The sequence below is a fragment of the Leptosomus discolor genome, chromosome 1 (genome assembly GCF_034619465.1).
Source record: "Leptosomus discolor isolate bLepDis1 chromosome 1, bLepDis1.hap2, whole genome shotgun sequence".
In the NCBI taxonomy this organism is placed as follows: domain Eukaryota; kingdom Metazoa; phylum Chordata; class Aves; order Leptosomiformes; family Leptosomidae; genus Leptosomus; species Leptosomus discolor.
In genome coordinates this window covers 188,629,326-188,651,849 of record NC_141391.1, presented here as the reverse complement: position 1 = coordinate 188,651,849, position 22,524 = coordinate 188,629,326, and the positions used below count along the sequence as shown (strand labels likewise).

Sequence of the window (22,524 nt, the reverse complement as noted above, 5' to 3'; positions counted from 1 at the left end):
CCTGTTCTGCATTTTTATAATTCTTTCAATTCTATGCTTATCTTAGATGTAGGTCCATTGATAATGTTTCTTTTAATCCTGATACTAGCCTAGTTTGGTATTCTTCTTCTGCCCCTCAAGAAAATCCCCATGCCTCATGGTTGAAATAAGTATCTTTCACTTATCTTTTGCTCATAGATTTTTGTTCATATTTTTTTCTTTGTTTTCCATTACTTTTTTATAAAGTAGTTAGGAACTTCAGGCAAATTGCTTGTATTTGCACAAGTATTAAAGTAGTTGAGTCTTCATTTGGACTTAAAAGTGACAGTTTAGATCATGATGTGTCAGTTCTGTATTGCCTGACTCTCTCCCTTCAATCTTGTGCATGTCCTTCTGTTATTTTTATATTAGGACTGGCTAATAAGGTCCATGAAATCCACTAGAGTCCATATGTAGTGTACAATGAGTAACTTTATGGGAAAGGTAAGTGTTAACCTTCAAAGTGTACATAATAAAACAGTATTATGTAGGATTGCTGCAAAGTATAAGCATAGAAATCTTTCTGGAAGATTAAATATTTCACTTCTAAAACATTGCTTTTTATTTAGAAATGAATACACGTTATTTCATTGTACTTAGAGCTACTAATTTCATTCACTTACAAGTTTGTAATTTTAGCTTATTAGCTTAGTTCATTAAAACAGTACTCATTTGTTGAATTCTTCTTAAAGCTACCATAGTTTTAAACTTTTTTTTTTACCTTAAAGTTTGATATAAATCAGTTTCACGTGTGTGACATCAGAACTCCTAGTACATTGAACCTTTTCAGCCTTAAAATGGGGTGGAGCTATCTGCGTACTCCATTTTACAAGGTCTTGCCAATTAAACCAGACATGTTGGTTCAGTTTGTTTCATCCAGAGTACTCCTTTCTGTGGATTTTCACACTGATAACAATAAATCATAGTTGTTACCAGAGTCCCCCTCCAGCATTGTTCTCCTCTTGCCCTTTTTTGAAAATAATTTATGGCAGTGGTGGCTTCAGAGAGTACCTCAGTTCTGCTGTCAGGGAATGTAAGAGGTGGAAGGCTTTAGGGAGGGGGACTGTGCTGCACTCCTGGGTAGGGTAAGAAAGAGAGTTTGACTACCAAACTCTCCCTGCGTGTTGTTCAAACCAAAAACCTGACCATCTTGGTGCAGTTGGGCTGTTCTGTGACACAACAGCCATGTCTGGATTCTTATTCATTCACGCAGTGTTTGATTCTCAGATTGCAGCTTCCAAACATCTTGATGCTTTCAAAGGTGATGCTTGTCTTTTGTGAGTTTTCACCTCCCTTTTTGGCAAGACTGTATAAATGACCAGATCTTACGCCTCATTTAAGAGGGGCATAGGAAGGAGGGGAGCTCGTGCTCAGACTTCCCAGTCTGTGAGCCTCCATTGGGAGATATGGACGTGTATAGATATAGAGAAATATGTATGTACACACACACAAAGAGAATCAATACCAATACCAATCCGTACCAATTTTATAAAAGATTAGCAGTTGCTAGAAAAAGACTTTAATTAATTTCTGACAACTTACATTTCTGAGTAATTTGGAAGATGTATGATTCTTTCTTTTATCCTTCAGCTTCCCTCTTTACTCCCTTATGGGAATTTTCCACGTTGGGCTGTTACAACAAACTCCTAGGTTGGCCTGTGTACCTTCTGTCTTTGCCATATTTCTTTTCAAGAACCCTTTCACAGGAATCTGCTAAGGCAGACTTTTTTTTGGATGTTTCTTCCTCTGAGGACTGCGAAGTCAGTTATTTCCTAAGGAAAAGGGCTTGATAGGGACTGTGATTAGTCCAAAAAATGAACAGAAAGCCTGTTAGGCTTCTGCTGTCATTTGCAGGTTGAAAGCTGGACAATTATGAAGCAATCTGCAACTGTATCTGTTCAAGTGTGAGGGAGGGTGTTGACTACTTTTTCATAATACTATGACCTTTATGTCTAGAAAATACTTTTTGTGGGATTAGAATCACTGTAATTAATGACCATCAGATCTTTTCAGGCTGTCCATGATATCCAAGATACTCTCCAGAGCCCACATAACTTCCTTTCATCGTTAAATCCTTAATGCTGTATGTTATTGCTCCTATGCATTGATAAGAATCACGGAGGTCGAGGACAACCAGTGCCAGTGCAGGAGAGAACACTGCTGGGATATATGCATTCTGCAGTCTGGAAGTATATGGACTACACACTTTAAAATATCAATTTTTTTCATTCCTTATTAGTTCAATAGTTTGGCTGTTGGCTTGTCTGTGTAAGAATGCTGTAAATATCTCATATTGATGTCTGCATTAATTTTGACCCAGTCTGTCAAGTTTAAACTTTTTTTTGTCTTCTGTTAATGTTAAGAGAAACTTCTTAGAGCCTTCTTGGGAGTTGATCCAGCCCTTTGGATATTGTCAACATTAAACTTTCATATTTGTGCAAGTAAGATGATTGGGTGAAAAACCTAAAAATATTTAATACCATTTCCTTAGTATGAAAGACAGAGCTCCTAGTTAGCAAAGCTGTTTGCGTATTTTCTTGTAAGAAGCGGAAACATGTATTAATAGAGCAAGGTATCTTGGAGGATATTTTTAGAACATAAATTCTTCATGAGGAAGCAAGCATATGGTTTAGAGAAGTGATGCATGAGCTTTCTGAGCTGGGTATATGGCAAAGATACCACAAGATACATTAAAGTGTTTTTATACTTTCGTTGGCAACATCCTTGTAAAGCGACACAAATTTAAGGTGATAGTTGAATTAAGGAGGAGTAGGATGCAGGAATACGGTGGAGAAATGCAGGTGTTTTTTCAGAAGACTAATTATAAGTCTATTTAGGCAAAGTAGGGTACAAAAATAGGTACAAGTGGTGTTACCTTTAAAGCCTTCCTCAAATGTGTTTTTTTTAACACAGTTATCTGTGTCACTGTGAGACAAATGCCAACTTCTATAATTGCATGGGTTTGTTTCTTTATGTTCTGGGTACTTGTTCTTGCAATATTGTTAATTGTATCTGCTGCTAAAATAAAATTGTTATGCATGTTGCTTCAGGAACTGGTCTCTAGGCCTCTCTAATTTCCATGCTGTGTTGATTTAATCATTCAGATGAACTCACTGAAGTGGCTGTTGTACTGTACCAGTGACAATGAGAGTCAAGAGAACTAATAAATACGGTTAGGCAAATCAGCCTTTCTGGTGATAGTCCGTTTTGTACATCTTACAAAATTCCTAGAATAAGTTTAAAGAAATCCTCAGGTATCTTCCATTTAAGGATTTTATCACAGTTACCACTGGTGTCAGAATACAATTAGAAAATACAGCTGCAAGTCTTTGTTATTGCATACTTTTTACCTTTAAAAAAAGTTGTGGTGGGTTTGACCCTGGTTGGATGCCAGGTACCCACCAAAGCCACTCTATCACTCCCCCTCCTCAACTGGAGAGAAAAATATAACAACAGGCTTGTGGGGTCAAGATAAGGACAGGGAGGTCACTCAGCATTTACTGTCATGGGCAAAACAGGCTCGACTTGGGAAAAAAAAAATAATTTATTACCAATTAACTGAGAGAGGAGTGATGAGAAAAAACCAAATCTTAAAACACATTTCCCCCACCCCTCCCTTCTTTCCTGCGCTTAACTTTATTCCTGATTTTTCTCCCTCCTCCCCCTGAGTGGTGCTGGGGTACAGGGAATGGGGGTTGGGGTCAGTTCATCATACTGTTGTTTTCTGCCACTTCTTCCTCCTCAGGGAGAGGATTCCTCACAGGTTTCCCCTGCTCCAATGTGGGGTCCCCCTCACAGGAGAAAGTCCTCCATGACATCTCCAGCATGAGTCTTCCCACGGGTTCAGTTCTTCATGAACTGCTCCAGCTTGGGTCTCCTTCATGGGGTGCAGTCCTTCAGGAACCGACTGCTCCAGCGTGAGCCCCCCTCATGGGGTCTCTGGCAGCAAACCTGCTCCAGCGTGGGCTTCTCTCTCCACGGGCCACTAGTTCTTCCAGGAGCCTGCTCCGGTGCAGGCTTCCATGGGTTCCCAGCTTCCTTCAGGTATCCACCTCTCCGGTGTGGGGGCCCTCCACAGGGTGTAGGCAGTCATCTGCTCCACCGCCCATGGGTGGCAGGGGGACAGCCTGCATCAGCATGGTCTTCACCACAGGCCGCAGGGGAATCGCTGCTCTGGCGCCTGGAGCATCTCCTCCCCCCCCTTCTTCACTCACTTTGGTGTCTTGCATATTCTCACTCCTCTCTCTCACTGCAATTACTGCTGTGCAATAACTTTTTACTTTCTTAAACATGTTATCCTAGAGGTGCTACTACTGTTGCTGATGGGCTTGGCCTTGGCAGCAGCGGGTCAGTCTTAGAGCCAGCTGGCATTGGCTCTATTGGACATAAGGGAGACTTCTAGCAGCTTCTCACAGAAGCCACCCCTCTAACCCTCCCGCTACCAAAACCTTGCCACGCAAACCCATTACACAGGTCTGTTCTCTGATGGCGATCATTTATAGTTTAGGTAAAATCTGGTTTTGCTTAGGAGTTAAAGGTTAGAATTCTCTTAGGATATTGATGGTTTAATATAAGTACCTACTTGTAGGTATCTAGGAAGTTAGGTGTTTAAAGGTCTGTGTACAGCGGAGATCTAGTTGAGACCATCAGTAGAGGCTAGAAAGCAGATGGATGCTTAAATATAAGCACCTGAGTTTGGCTTTCTGAACTCAGAACTGAAGTGTCTTAGTCTTTCTCTCAAAAAAGGCCTGTGCCAAACATCATTATTCTTTTGTTTAAAAGTCATGTAAGTATGTAATTGAATTTGTGCTTCAGAGAGGATGTTGAACCTTCTACTCTTATGGGGTATTTTAAAAGTAGCTAGCTTAAATGTATTTTGACAGCTTTGTTTCAAGAGGGATTGTTTTGAGTTTTCTATAACACTTCTTGTTTACACACTTGTAATCCAAAATGACCAGTGAACAAATTGAAGAGAGAACATCTGTGGTTACTTAGTCAAGCAATTTTTGTTTATATCTGTAGAGCTGAACATCAATGAAAGGAATATTGGTTCAGAATATGAAGTGCACAGGAGTGGGAATTATATCAAATATAAGGACTATTGAATGATGGTTGAATTATGTGGTTCTCTGGGACGTGCTTCTAAAATTTGGTAATCTGACAGAATCTTTGTGTTCAAAAGAGTGTTCTGGGGTTGGCCAGGATTTTAATTTGAGTGGGCTAACTCTTAGTAAAAGCTTGACTATTGTTTTTGCTTTGATCTATGTTGAGGGTGGAGAAAACTTCTACATGGCTGTCAGTTTTTTCACTTTTTCTGCAAAGGATCCATACCATTTTTGAAAGTCATGTATTTACAATATCATTAAAACCAGCTTCCTTATTGTATTGCATTATTGCAAGTGTTTTCTTGTATAAAAATGGATGTAATATTTTTTTCAAAACAATCTAAAACATTTTTTCGGTTAAAATTTTTAAAAATTCATACACTTACGTTCAAACATTTTTATTCAGAATCAATTTTTCTTTCTCTTTTAGTCTGTTTAGACTTCTGTATATCTGCTTTTCCCATTCTGCCAGTTTGCAGATTGCACTTTTAAGAGCTTTATGTATTTGTGTAGGACGTGGTGAGTGAAGCAGGAACTGTTAGCACACGATACACAGTCATGTCATAACTCGTGCAGTAGATCAGTACTTCCCAGAAGTGTCAGCTCTGTTCCACGTGCGGGAGCTCTGTACATACATGTAAGTGCAGTTTCCTGAACAGTCAACGGTGCAGCTGCAAGAGGCGTCCTCCTTGCTTGGCTCATTGTACATGTAACTGCCCAGTAAATCATACCAATGAACTAGATAGTGGGCAGCCATTTTGAATGTTTTGTTCTCTTTACTTGGGGGTTTTGTTGGGGTTTTTTTGTTTGATTGGTTTTTGTTTTGTTTTCTGAGAACATTGTAAACCAGATCAATTCCATAGGTCTTGGGGGGAGCTCTACAAATGCTCTGTCACAATTGGAATGAGGTGTTGAAGGAGAAGAAGGTAAAGGCAAGGAGCTGCAGGGTGAGGAGAATACTTTCTTCGTTTGATGCAGTGCTGGGTGATGTTAGTTTAGTCTGTCCTTGAAATCACAGTACAAGTCTGCTGCATTTGAAATGGTCTAGGTGTTTGGCACTTGAATTACGCGTATATGCATACGTCCATGTGTGTGTACGTAGGAGGTTCGGTACTTGCTGAGAATATGGAGTTTCCTGTGTGCGTGTTATGCAGTATAAGCGCATGCATTTCTGTATAGGCTTTTCCAACACAATGGGAAAGGATTTTAATTCTGTAGTGAAATCTTCGGCTTGATGTATTCTTCTAGGTTTGAATTTTAAGCCGTAGCTCTGCTAGTCATTGGTTACACGTAAGTCTGTGGGTGAAAGGTTTTCGTAATGTTGATACTGGATTTCTTGCTCAAGATTTGTTGATATTGGTTGCAACAAATGCAATGGATTATCTTTCAGAAAATGTTGCTCATTCTTTTTTTTCCCATCCAATTAATTTGGATTAGTATTTAATCTTTCTTCTAGAGAATACGTTCTGCAATTTAGACATGGTTCATGTAAATCAGTAGCTAAAAATTTCCACCTTGGTTTATGTTTCAAATAAAGTTTTTTTCAAGTTTTTTCCTTTAAAACATCAGATAACTGTATTTCTCAGTTAGAAACCCTTTCCCCTTTGAGTTTCTATGATTTCCAGAATATTAAAAAATTAGTGATAAAATCAGCTGTAAAAATACTCATTTTCCCCCTATTATTAACGTAGAAATGAAAAGCGCAGTAACAAAATTCATACAGAAACTTTAATGTTATGTAAAGTATTCATTTCAGGACAGTTGGAAACTCTGATATTTTGAACTTTACTATCTTATGGATTTCTTTCAGATGATTCATTTAATTTACTGATTTATCTTCAATTTATAAGAACAATTTGATCCTTTTAAATGTACGTCTCCCACTGAAATGTCAAGGTTTCTGCTCTCACTATAGTTTTTACTTTAGACTTACTGAATTTGTTTTCCACTTTAGTGTCATGGTGCATTCAGTTTTTGAAACATCCTTATCAGAAAACTTGCTTTTATTTTTTTGGCAATAATCTTTTTTGCCTTGTTGTCACTTAAGTTTTTTTTCAGTAATTTGTGAAGATAAAATTCTTTTTTTATATTAATGAACTGTGGAGCCCAGGTACCTAACTTCTCTTTCTCTTGGATCATGACTAATCACCGTGTCTCATGGTCCATAACAATCAGCATAAATTCCTACTGGCCATGATATTTTCTTTGGGAAAGACAAGACATTTTACATGCTTTTTACGATCTGCAGTGGATACTACTAATTTCCATTAGGAACATTTCTGCTCTCTGTATTGAGGTAATGGGAAAGTAAAAGGTAAAGTGACTATCTTCCTTTGAAATTTAAAGACAACTGGAAAATCAGAGTTGAAAAATAACATCTGGTGAAAAAAAAGGTAGGATAGGTTATTTAAATAATCTGGGTATACAAGAAAGGACCAAGTATCTTGTGCATTTCATCTCTCTTAAAAAACCATTTTGTTAGAATGCCCTGTATGAAACTATTGATGACGGTGAGTATAACAATTATCACTAAAGTTAGTATAGACTATGTATCTTTATGAGCATATGTATATTTGGGATCCATGCATAAAAACATTAAGACAAACAGTACTGAAATAGAACTCAAAATTTATTAAGTTTCAAAATAGTGCAAAGTGATGAAACCATCTACAAGCAAATAGATAAGAAAATAGAATTGATCTGAGTTTTCTCACACTTTTTTTCTGAATGCCTGGTACTAATCACAGTCTGAGAAAGGATTTGGGCTAGACATGACATGACTGCTTAATGCTGCCTATAAGACACTCTTCACATAAAATATACAAGTGTTTATACATTTAAGATATATGTTGACACTAAATCAATCCTAATAAAATGGTTGCTATGCAGAAGTATGACGGCTTTATAAGCTGCATTTATGGTCATTCCTAATTCAGTGGAATAGTATAAGGTTCTCTGTCAGAACTCTAAATTTTATCCAGCACTACTGTATTTAGTTTATTCATTGCAATAGCTCAAGGGTAAACTAAAAGAAAAGACATAATTCATCTTGGTGGCAAACACTTGGTAGGACTCGATTATGCTAATTGATTTAAATTTTGTAGTGCAAGTATACGAATGAGCCTCTGGTACCAAACAGTTTAACTCTCTCACAGATAAAGTGAAGCTAAAAAAACATGTTTTGAGAAAATCCGCTTGAACGAGCAAGTTGGTTTTTTCATGTTCCGTAATTCAAGCTGAATGCATTTTACTGTTCTAATGCTGCAGTTAAACATGGTTAGAAGCTGCGTGAATTAGCAAGTTTTTAATGGCACTTATGGTCATCACAATTTGATATGGATGACTGAATTTCACTGTCAGCTATGGATAGATAGTTCTGTATTGTTGGTTACTAGGAAATGATGCTTCATGCTATGTCAGTTTTTGCTGAAGTGAATGGAAGAATTCACTACAAATACTGTAAACCAATGCCAGAGCTTCATCAAAGAAAGTGCCCCAAGTAATGTCTGTGCAGGATAAAGTTAAAAAATATGTAGAACTTCTTTGTCTTCTTTGTCACAAATCAATTTTCCACAAATTCTAAACATTTTTAGTCATTTTCAGTGTTCTGTTAAGGTAATATATGCTAAGCCTCAAAATTTCATCATTTTCTAGGGTCTTTCTCCATTATTTTAACAAATGCATGATGTACTATACTTGGTATGGTTTCCATTTCTGTTATTTGCTAGGTGGACATCTTATCCCTCATTAAGATCTGTTATTTTATCCCTTACTTTAATGCAGAAATTTTGAAAATTGGTGTATTCAAGTGCATATCATATTATCTTTAGGTTCTATACCAAAATTGAGTTAATTTAGCACTGTTCTTCGAAAAACATCTCTTTACACATCAGCTGAGTTTGCAGTAGCAGTTCAAAAGTGAAGATGTTACTGAAAGCGTAACAGACTGCTTCCAGTCCTCTCTCTTTTAAACTTGTCGTAGTTAAAATTATAGAAAGGCATCAAAACCTGTAGAAAAGTACTATATGAAGACTGATGTCTCTTAAAGTAGCAGAGAAAACTCTTTTTGCAGTAGTCACAATTACCATTGTGAGAATTTTCTAGTAGGATAAATCTATGTGGATTTTCTGTTGGGTTTTTTTGTTGTTGTTGGTTTTGTTCTTTTCTTTCTCTTAATGCTGCTGAGTTATTAATTGTTTCTTTCACAAAAAGCTGTGTGGGGTATCTGCAAAATAAATCAATAGCAAATGCAAGGAGGTAGTAGGAGCCTTAGGTAAACCTCAGAGGGCACAGAAGCTGTATTATTTTCTACCTGAGGGTAGGCTTAGTGGGAGGCTCTGCCGAGATAATCAACTGCTGCAAATTTGGGAGATTAATTTATATACATGATTGAGAGAGAGCTTCAGGAACTGAGGATTTATTAAGGGTATCTGAGATTCATTAGAATGAAGACAAGTAGCTTTTCTTGAGAGAAGTGAAATGGGCTATGCTGACCTGAAAATACAGAAGCAAGAAATGTTCTTCATCAGTAGGACAGCTGAGTGTTGGAAAAGGTCACCCAGAGAGGTTGTGCAGTCTCCATCCTTGGAAGCTCTCTACTGGATAAAGTCCTGAGCAACCCGACCTTTTTGGCTGAGTCTGCTTTGAGCAGAGATGTCCTGGTGTCCCTTCCAACCAGTGTCATTCTACAATTCCAAAATACCTTGAAGTTTATGGCTTGGAAGATTACAAGAGGGCAAGGCAAATATGAGTGTATATGAAACTGATGTTAACCTAGTATTTCTGCCATGAGACCTGTACCATGAAAATGTTTGTATGCAGAGTTTAAACTCAAGTATACTTAGTCCTGATGATTTCCTTACCATTTTGCTATGAGAAATACGTAACGAGTTCATGTCTTGGATGCAGTACCAGATCAGGGCAAACGATTTCTAGTTACTATGGCTAGGCAAGGATAGGCTGCATTAGGCTAGGCTAAGGAAGCCAGGAACAAAGTGGGAAGTGATGCAATCAGGAGGAAGGTAATTAACACTTGTGCAAAACCAATCAAACAGAAATCCTTGGAAGGCATTGAATAGGAAATATATAATCAATTTAACTTTTAATTGTGCAATTTTTTTTATAACCAAAGGACAATCTATATAAAAGATGTGCCCTTGGAAAGACAAAAAGGAGTAGTCTACTCAAATGGAATCACAGGGTTTAATCCAAGAATTTTTCTACTTAACCATTTTGGTAACACAAAAACACCCTTTCTTCCAATCCAGAGAAGTCTGTTGTAATGTTATGTGCCATTATGGTACTTGCAATTAATTAATTTTTATATTTTTTCTTTTTTTGTGGTTTTGTTTAAATTATTATGAACTGTAAGTAGCCTTTTGAATACTTTGGAAAGTTGGTAAAGAAGGGACTCTTTTATCAGGGAGTGTAGTGATAGGATGAGGGGTCATTCATGGTTTCAACCTGAAAGAGGGTAGATTTAGTTTAGATATTAGGAGAAATTCTTTACTGTGAGGGTGGTGAAACACTGGCACAGGTTGCCCAGAGAAACTGTGGCTGCCTCCTCCCTGGCAGTGTTCAAGGCCAGGTTGGATGGGGCTTGGAGCAACCTGGTGTAGTGGAAAATGTCCCTGCCCATGGCAGGGGGGTTGGAACTAGATGATCTTTATGGTCCCTTCCAACCCAACCCCATTCTGTGATTCTCTAAGACAGAAACTGCCCATGATTGGGATTTCTCATCAGATGAGGGTTAAAAGTCCCATTTGGTGTGACAATTGCAGCAGATCGAAATCTCATAAATCCGTAGAGCATTAACTAAAAGCAGTTCAGAAGGGCAAATCTAACCATCAGTTTAAAGCAATAATATACCCTTAGTCAGAAATTCAGTTAACAGCATTTTAATATTTGTTCTGTAGTCTGCAAGTTAGCTGCAAATTCTTCATAGGTCTAAAATACAGACAGTGCAATCCTGAGGTGGCAGATAGGGTGGGTGGGTGAAATGGTCCATGTCTAATTTTCAGTTTCCTTGTTCCATGGAAACTGTAAAACCAATTTTGTCCTGAATACTTACCAGAGAACCAGGAGGTAGCTTGGATACAGAAAGACATCCACATTGGCAAGAGGAGTAAAAAGGAAGAGGCATACACTCTCAGAACTGATGTTTTATCTAATTACTTTTGCCATTGTATAAATATTCTTTTGCTGTTTTTCAGGACTAATCTCTCATTGAAAACTCCATTTCAGGAGGTAATATATAGGCTACTGAACTGCATCAGGAAATTGCCTGAATTAGAAAATACAATAGAAACAAAAAGTTCTGTTATCTGCAGACACAGTAAACACTCCACAAAAAGAATGCTTCTCACCAGCCCCAACTGTTATGTTATCCCTCACCTGTTTGCTGTAGTCATCCTGATATATTTTAAATGCTTTCAGTCCATCACATTTAAATGAAGTAACCATGCTTTTCTTTTTTTTTTTTTTTTTTAAAAAAAACACCTCTTTTTCCAATATGATAAACAATACTCTGTGACATCCGGTAGTGATTGGCCGCAGTCCTTGCAGTCCCTTTCAGTGATCTCTACTGGGTATTTTCTCTTGCTTTCATGTGTTCTAAAATTGTGGTTATGAAGTCAGAACAATAAGGTTTGAAATCAGGTAGCAATGAATATTCATTTGGCAATCCACTAGAAGTATTTCCCAACTAAATGAAATGTCTTGTATTTCTACCTGGACATTGAATCTATTTGACTGCAGTCTATAATGGCAAATCTGAAGGCAAAAATCACTTTTTGCCCTGTAGATGGTTATTGGGACTTTTCTGAATAGACTGAATATCAGTATATTCTTTCCCCATCAGTAGGCCTTGATGTGAATTTTGAAATGTAGTTAAACAGTAATAAGCTGACAAGTGTCCTCATTTTCATTTTAGTTCCCTACTGAAATCCTGCACTCTCGTTTACAACTTAATTATATCAATGCAATGAAGTTGTTTCCTAAACTCCCATTGTAGGATATTTATGTTACAGTAGTCCTCGTTGTTTAGGACATTGTGAAGTTTCCGATTATTATCCAGGTGAAGAAATGCTAAATAAGCTCAGATTTTAATGACAGATTTTCTGAACTCAAACCTAATGACAGCGTCCTTGGATATCTAGAATACAGAGCAATATACCAGCAGTGATACTGGCACACGAATGACTGCAATCAGCCTTGCATACTGCATTCACATTAATCACACTTGCAAAGGCCTGATCCATGCAGAAAAGTGATACAGAGAGTGCTTTAGTTGTAGTAGGTGAGAGCATAATGCAGATATATGTGCAGATATGAAAGACATTTTTTGACATGACAGAAGGAAAGCTGTCATGTCAACTTTCATTTTATTGAAATGAAACTACTGCTAATGTACCTGAATGTTATTTCAGTGAGATGTGGTAGTCTAATCACATTCTGCTTTATATTAATAAACGAAATGGAATAAACTGAGGAGCTGTGTAACAGATTCCTCAAAAGACATAAACCTTCAAAGAACAAAATGGTGTACAATGGATGTATGATACAGTTCTGACAAATATGAGGTAGAGTTGTCATTCTTTACTTGCTTAGACTATATAGCAAAAAATATAATAAAATGTTGAATGAATCAGCTGAAATATTGTTGGCATAACTATATATTAGACTTTAATATGCTTTCATTCTGTATGTATAGAAATCACTTGCTTTAATATTTGAATTCATATGTTTTGTAAACGACATTTTTATTTGGAAGCCCAAAGTCGAAAAAGTGTTATTTTTATGATATTGGATGATAGTTATTTTTTCTGGATATATGGTCTGTATACGTATATTATTCTCGGTCATACTTGCCTGTTGGATGCAGTCTAGAATACTACAAAACACTTCTTAAACCATGTATTTAGTGGTGTGGCTTTGAAAACATTTGTTTATGAATCTTAAACAATAACATTGAAATCCTATGCTAATTATGCTTTAGATAAACAAAACTAAAACTGACATTCATACTATTATGGAAAACCTGTAAAACTCTCCAAGTACTATTTCAAGAAGCATGCAAAAACACACAGAAAAATAATTTCTGGTTATTTCCCTGATTCTTCACACTGGAAAAAGGCTAGGCGACTGCTTGAGCAGGTTGTTGGGGAAGGCCGGATTAAACTCTGCTCTGTCTTGCCAGTGGATCAGGTGGGCTGTGAACGTACTCCAAGCTGAGAGATTCACTTATTTTCGTACAACACATAGTCTGACAAGACCCCGTACTCATCTATTCCTGCTGAAAAGCTTAATTTTCTTATTCCTGATCCTGTTACCTATATTTAATTTTAACTTTATGACCGTAAAGTGAATTTTATGTGTAATATAAAATGTGTTTTCCTCTGCAGAAAATAACAATTTTAGAGTAGCCAACCTATTTTATCTTTTCCTTTATTCATAACTAGTGCTCTACAATGCATAATACTGAGACACACTTACTGTGTAATTCTTGCTTCTTGGTATAGTTTTAGTCCATAGTGAATGTTAAGTAGAGTTAAAGATGCATGGATAATAATAGTGGTTTGCATTATTTTCTATTGTGTTATCTCACACATTCTGTAGTATTAAATTTGCTCATTAGGAGCCAATGTCCCGTAAATCCCAGAAGGCAAATTTAATGTTATCTGTAGCACAGGGTGTATTCAAACATCTGTTTATAGCAGAGCAGTGGACCACAGAATATGCTTCTGATGTCCAGATAGAAAATGATTCTGTATAGGCACAAATGTGCTTCGGTCTGGACTTGACTTCAAATGAAGTGCGACCAAAATACTTTACTCTAATAGTGGGTCTCATCAGTACTTTCTTTATATGCTTATATACACAAATTATTTATGTTATGGTTAGGATTACTGTCAGCTGTGCAAAGGAGATGATTAAATCTGGAGTGATCCTTAATTTTTGGATTTGTTTTGATCACATATTGAAAAATATTAACTGCTTAAGGTTTTATTTTCAGATAGAAACTGGTAATTTTCTGTCAAGGTCATGCTAAATAAAGCTGTTAATTCTGACAACTAAAATCCTCTAATTACATGAAAATTGCTGTTGTGAATATACAAAAAACCCACCAGTAAACTACTTTTCTTTTTCTTTGGCTGGTTATTTGCCTTAAGACAGTGGAAGTATTCCATTTTCTGAGATCAAGGATGAAATCAGTATGACAAGACATCAGTGTGATGACACACCACACTTGGTTTTTGTTTTACAGATTGAGTGGAGTTTTAGGATAACACCTGGCTCCAAAATTCATTGAAATAAAAATAGGTGTAGTCTGGGAGAATATGGGGTCAAGAGGGAGGGAATATAGTCGTTTTCTGTTTTAAACACTTTTGAAGGCAGTTCTTTTTCTAACTGCTGTCAGAGATGGGATACCAAGATTGATGAGATCTTTGATCAGGTTCAGTATGGCCGTTCTTATGTTTTAAAGCATCTAAGAGAAAAATAGTGAAAAATGAAGAGTCATACATTCCTCATTTTACTTATAGAAAATGATTTATTTTTGTTTAGTGTATTTCAGACATGCTGGAAACATGCACTGAAACAGTTATGTTATAGATATGTAAATTTCTTCTCTGATTTTGTGTTTAAGCAGTGTATTCTTGCACAACGGGTCTGTGGAACTGAGTTTCTCCTTCTGATAGGGTATTGATTGTTGCTGCTATTCGGTCTTTTGTTTCTCTCTCTGTTCGTCAGAGCATGGCAAGACAAGGGGTTCAATGGGGTGCCCTTGTTCTGGTCGGTAATTCCTGTTAGAGGAAATGCAAATGAAAAGGGTCAGAAAACGCCTTGTGTTCACTTCCTGATTGAAATGTAAATGTTCTGTTGACAGTCTACTGCTAGCGTTCCTGGAGATAGGAGTCAAACAGCTTTATGAAGTGCAGGTCTAACAGCACAAAGTATCTTTTGAGAGGCTGATTTGTAAACTGGAAATGCTGTTTGAGAGTTAGAGGCAAAGTGCAGTCCATCTTCTCTAGAACTGTATGGCATAGTAAGCCAGGAGAAAAGTGATCTACAAACCTTGTAAAGAAGTGCAAAAGTTAAGGTTAAATATATTCTGGTATCTTAGTCCTTTTTCTCTTCACTGGGTTAGAAAATCCTGAAGTGTTTTTTTTTTAATCCACAACCTGTTCTGTCATAACCATTTGAAAGCATTTATGTGTCCTGGAATGGAAACCTCTAGCAGGATGTGAAATGCGGTTGGATCTACTAAGAGTTCACTTAGTGAACAGGGAGGGGTGTTACGGCCTGGGAGTTCAGACTTTCTGCAAGGAAGAATGGGGCAAAATGGTTCCCATGGAAAGACTGAACGGAGAGCTGGGGGTGTGGGTTGCTTTCAAACGGTAACAAATGCCAACTCAGAAGCAAACCCCAGGACTGACTGGGCACTATGTTCCTTTCCCTTCTTCCACCCACCCATCTGCCATTTCAGACTCCAATTTTAAATGAATTTTAATATAAAATTTGGATTCTCTTGCTGTAAGCCTACCTTAACATTATAGGTTTAGAAATTAATAAGAGAGTTGGCCAGAGATATGCTAATAGCTATTTAAAAAGTAATTTGTATTAGTAAAATGCAGTAATGTAGAAGGAGTTCAGGACTTTGAAATTCAACCAGAAGGCTTTGTTTCAAGTTAAATGATTTATATGCATTCTGTACACCAGCATACAATATCTGTAATACCTCTCTGAAAGGAGTATATGCTACATGCTGTTTTAAAAGGTCAGATATAAAAAGACAGAAAGAAAATAAAGATGAATATCATGAATGTAGGTCCATGAGTCATCAGTCACTCTGACTGATAGAAGAAGTGGAAAATGTATTTTAAACTATGAATATTCTTTGATTTTTCTTTAATGCTTTTCAATTTAGTTTTGGTACACCTATACTATAGTCATATTTATCCTAACACTGTCTGTAACTACCGAGTTCTCATTATGCCTGCTTCTTCTTAGGTTGGTGACTGTGTACTGGTTTGGGATTTGCATTTTGTACTCTTTAGGAGCTGACAGTGATTGTGATCTTTTGTCTCACCATCCTATCCTACTTCTCTGGGTCCGTAGGACGTATGCACTACCTCTTGTCTTCTTACCAGGGTGTCTCCCAGCTCTGTTCTTTACCTTCCACCATCATCTTTTAGTGGTTTGAATCTGTAGATCTTTGGTTCAATCCATAGTAGACTGTCCCTCGATTTAGCCTGTTCTTTATTTTTCAAATTGGTGTGTGCTATGAGGTTGCATGTGGAGGATTTTTAAGGCCTATGAATGTCATTTTCACCAATATATGCATTCATACAGACCTTCTTTTGTCATTCCTTTTTGTTATTTCCTTCCACTCCCCTGCATTCTCATTAGTTTTCCATTCATATCAGTGTTAACATTTCTATTACAAATCTCTATGGCTATACATTTCTCTTAGTGTGTGCTTACTTTAGCTTTTTGATACCTCTGTATCTGTAAAACAACCTGGATACTAAAAATTAGAGAACGCTGTTGCAGCTAGTGGTAAATGTGTCAGATGTTAATATAAGTGAAATGCTGCCATACTGGGTCAATCCATGTGGTATTTTATTCAAGACCAATATTTTGGATCATTGGTACCTGTAAAATCAGTAGAAGGATGAGCAAAGAAAAATATTCCCCTGTCCCCAAAAAAGGTGTGTAGTATAAAGGCACGTCAATTTAAGAATGTTACTAAAACTGTCCTATTTTTTAACTGAATGAACTTCTCTTTAATCCATTGTGAGACTTTGGGTCTCCGTTGGTTGCAAAGATACACTGAATCGCTGAATCTTTTTTTTCCTGCTTCTGGCAATGTGTGGAACTAGTCTTCCAGGATCAGTAAGACTGTTAGAAAGACAGTATTAGTTTGGTTGTTAATGGCCCCAGGAGGCGTCAAGCACAGCCAGGTATTTCTGAAGCATGGACAAATCTCAAAACCATCTCCCTCTCTCTTGGTGGGCATTGAATGGGACCTCGCAGGAATAGCTGTTTGAAGCATTGTTTTATGTTTTATGTTAGTCTTATGCAGCTGGCTGTGTTGCCTGCATACAGAAACAACAGGCTAGGATAGAGGGCAAGGCAGCAGTTCTGTACCTGAAGGTACAGTCCCAGGTTTTTCTGTTTGAGTGTGCTAACTCAGGCATATGCTTAATCTGTTGTCTTGGTTTGAAAGACAGGTGTCTATGGAGGAAGGCAGGAGCCTCCCTTGAAATGGAAAGTGCAACCCCCTTCCCTCCAAATTATTATAATTTTGAAATTAACGGGCCTTCAGGCAAAGATATGGGGAATAGGAATAACAGTTCTTTACTAATATATATATATATATATATAACTCAAGGCAGGGAAAAAACAAAACAACCCACTGGTTTACACTGACAGAGTCAGAAATACGACCTGACACCCTGTTAGGGTGGCAGTAGCAGTCCGATAAGATGCTGGCTGCAGTCCTCCTGAAGCGATGGATGTAGTTCTGTTGAAGCAGCGATCTTGTAAAAGGGTCTGGTCTTCCTCCGAAGGTCTAGTGGTAGGTAGGTAGCTCTTGTCCTCTGGAACTCCAGTGGGGGGAAAAGCTCCTCTGGGAATCCGGTGGAAGAAGGCTGCTAGGGTGTTCGAAATCTCCGTTTTTATTTAGCATGGACTGCTTGGCTCCTTCCCCCCGGGCGGAGCATCTCACAATGGGATGGGGAGTCGTGAGGCAGTTCCTTGATGGGCCATTAACAGGAGACAGTCCAGGAGCGAGTTATCGATGGGTCAGGCGGTAAGGCATTGTTGTGCCCATTGACAGGAGATAGTCCAGAGGGGGGAGGCAGGGAGCACCGCCCCACCTGGTCTCAACAGCTCCTGAAGATGGTAATAGAATACTTTTTTTTTTTTTTTTTTCCTTTTGGCACATTTTACACTGTAACCTAGGACATCTGTGCAGAACTTTTCTAGCGTGACAGATATTATGGATGTGGAACGCTTTTTCAGTTACATTTTCATCTTTTAGACAAACCTAAAGTGGTCAGAACAGCAATTGCTGCTAATTTTATTTTTTTTTTTTTTTTGAACAAGTGAATCAGATTCTATCGATTCTCTTTTATAAAAGATACCATAAAATATTAGTTGTGGAAAGTATCAAATTTCTGTGCTTTAGTGTATCTATTTTGATATTAACTGTATCACATATGTCTCTTTGTGTTTCTTAATTTTAAATGGAGACAAGAAGTTGAAAATATACATTTGTGTTTTCAACTGGATTGAACATGCTCCCTGATGAAATGTCTCTATGAAAAAGTGCAGGCTTCTGTGGCTTGACTTCAGCAGAGGGCTGACATTTCCCCTCCCTTCAATCCACTAGTTGGAAAACAAAGTGTCCACACTAGTGTCCACAAAGAGCAACTTTTTTGTTTGTGTTTTAAATCTCAGTTTGTAGTTTAGCTGCTAATCTGCAGTTGCCCATCACCAGGTCTGGGATTCTGTTTGCTAAACTACCTATAAGCGCTTAACACACTGTAAACATACTGCCTTGAAGACAGTTGCACAAGTGCGGGGGATGTAAGCAATTTTATCATTATTGAACCAGAGCAAAGTAGGACTGTTTTTAAGATACAGCAAATTCTTAAATTTGTGATTCTGGGTGCAGGAAGTTTTGAATTTGAGGACTGATCACTGCATAAACTTTACCACTTCTTGATTTTATAGAATCTCCAAGAAAATGAATTAGTTACTGAGTATCATCGTGGTACACTACAGAAATGAGATACAGTGATAGAACCTCTGTATCAATTCTTCGAAGCAGGAATCTTATTTTCTTTCATATTTGAACCATGTGTAGCATGTGCGCAGCATTACGTAAAGCTCAGTCTACAGTAAGAAGAAGTAGGAAGTGTTGTGCATATATAGCACACAGTAATTCAGTTTTCAGGAAAGAAGCATTTTTGTATTTATGACAGATTAATAAGATGATCTGTTTTGTTGTCATCATCATCATCATCATCGTCCTCTGCTAAGAATAGATACGGGTGGCAAATTTTCCTAGCTCTCTGGTAAGATTTTACTCGACCAATCTCACAAGATATCTTTCAGCTTGGAAACTATATGATACCTTATATTAATTTAAAAAATTTATACCATAGTGATTTTATATTTTAAGGCTAATCCAACTCAAAAATGTACACTGGTTGCATATATTTCTTGAAATTGATTTTCGATAAAAATAGTGCTAAATAAGTTTGGGAATTACTTCAGGATAATAACAAGTGTTATTGATGCATTATAAAATGGATGGAATTATTTGTCTAATTCCAACATTCTCCTTTCAGTATCATTGTTTTTGGGAAAGTAGCAGTATTTCTAGAATATATTTTTGCATAAATTATCAATATGACCTTTCATATTTACTCCAGTTAACTCTCAGAATTTAATGGAATCTAAATTTATGCTTCCATATGTGAACAATAAACACAGAAATGGAAGAGACAGCAATTATTTGAGGTTTTAATAATATGCTGATGCTTGATACCTTTATTCTATTAAAAAATGAAGTACGATACGTGGCCTTTTGCACTGGTATTCTACTGGGGCTAAGCGGTAAGAGCCAAATTCAAGAAAGGGTTTGGTGGCCAAAAATCCTGAAGCAGGATTAAGTACTGAATTCGTGAAATCATGTGCAGTGATCTTAGGTGCTTAAGAAGTTAAGGGCAATAAGTATTTAACAAACAGAGCTTTACACATAATATATAATAACAAGCATGTCTAGTAATGCCATAATTCTTCACTTGCAGTGTGCTCGTCTTCCATCTGATGGTATTTAGGATTCAGAAAGCATGCATCTTTGTTCTGAAGTCCAGTGAAAAGTTATTGTTGGATCCAAAACATAAGCAGAGATGGTCTTTTGTATAATAGCTTGGAAGTTGATGATCTGCTCAGTTTGAGGGTCATATGCACTCCACATCTTGAGGCTGTTTGAGGCAACATCCTAATTGTATGTCTTTCAGTAGTTGTCCATGTCCTTTTGTTTGAGACCGTAGCCAAGAACAGGAGGATACTTCTGACTCTATTTACTTTGTGGGTGGAGTTTCCTTACCCTGCTGAAAAAAGGAAAAGCTTAATACTAATTATCGTTCACTTCCCTGGGTCTATATTCTCCAAAGAAGGATTACTATTTTCACAGTTAAAACATTTTATGTGCTTCATTTGATACCTAGAAGAATGTCTTATTAAAACTCCAAGTCTGATTCTTATCTGACCATTACTAGCATTGTGTGTTATTTGGAATGAATTGCATCTGCAAGTCGTTGAGTAATGAAATTCTCCAAATAAACAGTCTCAAGATAAAGTAAACTACAAATATGGCTACCTAGATGTTTCTAGAGTTAGGTATTTGCTTCATATAATCAGCTGGTTCACAATTAATGATATTCATCAGTGAAGACAAGCACATAATGAAGATAAAGAATGGCTGTGAAGCCTTCCTGATCTTAATATGAAAGAATTAATTTGATTAACCCGAATATAGGAAGCTCTGGCAGTTATTAAAATGCTTGCAAATCTAAACAGACTTTTGTATACTGATGGCCTGAAGGGGCCTGCAATTTTGTATGACATATTACAGATGCTTTCAGATTTTGTACGGAAAGTTTGGATATGAAATTCAGTAGATCAGCTGACATCAATCACATATATTAATGCATGTTTGAGGAAAATCTGTTTCAACTTCTAGACACGAAGCTTTGGAAAGAAAGGTCACCCCATCCGAAGAATTGCATTCATAGATTTATAGCAAAATATATCTGGAGAGTAGGTATAATTAGGGGTTACTGATACTGTGAGGTAGGCCTCGCGAAGTCCAAAAGGCTCCTTATATATTGAGCTGTACACCGCTGAGGCATAACAGACACTAATTCTTTTTGTATGAGACATGGGAGAAGAAAAAAGCCAAGAAACTAGAGACACAGAGGGGTTCTAGAAGCTGTGATGACTATCACAACATCTGGAGAAAGCATCTGTGATGAAATTGGTGAAATAGAAGCAGGAATTTCTCGCTGTGTGGTGGAGGAAGCAGAAAGTGATGTAAGGTGATGGGATCATATAAGGTGATCTGACCTGGCCAGTACTGGTTTGTAAACTACTGTTTTAAATTACTTTGAAAAATATGCTGTTTTGATGATCCCTTAGCTTCCTAGGCACGCTGTTTCAAATCTTACTTACCATTACAAGTATAAATGTTTTTTTCTCAATTTCTTGTCTTAATGTCCACTGATGCTGTTTCAGCACATTGCTTTTTATACATCTGCAATGGAAATGAAGAACTGCTTATTACTCTTCTTTTTACAGTACCTTTGTGTTTATTTGAAGACTTCGGGACTTTAAGTCTTTATTTCAACCATCTTGTTATATTAAACAAACTCAAATAATCCTATGGTTTTCATGTAGATCATATTTATAGACCTCTAATTGTTCTTACTGCTCTTCACTGGACTTCAGGATTCTCTGCAGTTTGTCCAAATTTTTCTGGAATTATAGTGATGGAAATAGGACACAATATTTCATCAAAAAACTTGGTCGTACTGAATACAGTGGAAAAATTGCTTCATGCTTTATAGAATCATAGAATGATTGGGGTTGAAAGGGACCTTAAAAGATCACCTAGTTCCAGTCTCCGTGCCATGGGCAAGGACACCCTCCACTAGACCAGATTGCTCAAAGCATCATCCAGTCTGGCCTTTAACAGATTATGTGTAATGTAAAAAAAGAAATTGTCTATTGATAAGACAAATAATTCATGGTCATACCCGGGTTTACTATTGATAGGAATAATTGTTGCTAGTAATATACTATTTTCCTGAGTTTAAAGAAGGACAGCACCTTTAACAAGCATGACATGATGTCTAACAAGTATGTTAAATGTAGTACATTCTGAAGAGTTCACTTTACTTAATTTCTTTGATTATCACTATTTTCCTTGACATTTCATGTGGTTTACCGTTTTATTTATGATGTCTGTCAACTCTTTGAGCAATTAGATTTCAAGATCTTGTTGTTTTTCCCCAGCATGTCCCGAAATATCCCTGTTAAGGGATCAAACAGCTGTTTTTTAAATCCACATTACAGTACTGACTCATGCTCAGTTTGTAAAACTCTTTGTCCCAGATACTTTGTTTTTCCCCTTGCAGAGAGGAATAATATCTCTACTCAAATGGTAGGCAGCAATTCTAATCTCTGATGGTAGATACCCACTCCTTTGTAAAAGAGAATTTATACTTTAACATTTTTATGATACCATACTGAAGAGGAGACTGTATCAAAGATCTTGAAAGTATGGTCTGAAAGAAACAAAACCAGAAATGTATTTCTTACAGTA

The 22,524-nt window shown here is 37.1% G+C and overlaps 1 protein-coding gene across 2 annotated transcripts in view; it reads left to right on the top strand.

The window, feature by feature from the left end:
- IMMP2L (inner mitochondrial membrane peptidase subunit 2) overlaps nucleotides 1-22,524 on the top strand; it is a 453,181-nt gene that overhangs the window by 49,534 nt on the left and 381,123 nt on the right. Inside the window, exons 3-4 of one of the 2 annotated variants that reach the window (XM_086472820.1) lie at nucleotides 16,134-16,145; nucleotides 21,839-21,861. The exons of the other annotated variant lie outside the window; for it this stretch is intronic. Coding sequence (XP_086328946.1) covers nucleotides 16,134-16,145; nucleotides 21,839-21,861 — 35 coding nt within the window. The remainder of the gene's footprint in view (nucleotides 1-16,133; nucleotides 16,146-21,838; nucleotides 21,862-22,524) is intronic. 2 annotated transcript variants of the gene reach the window in all.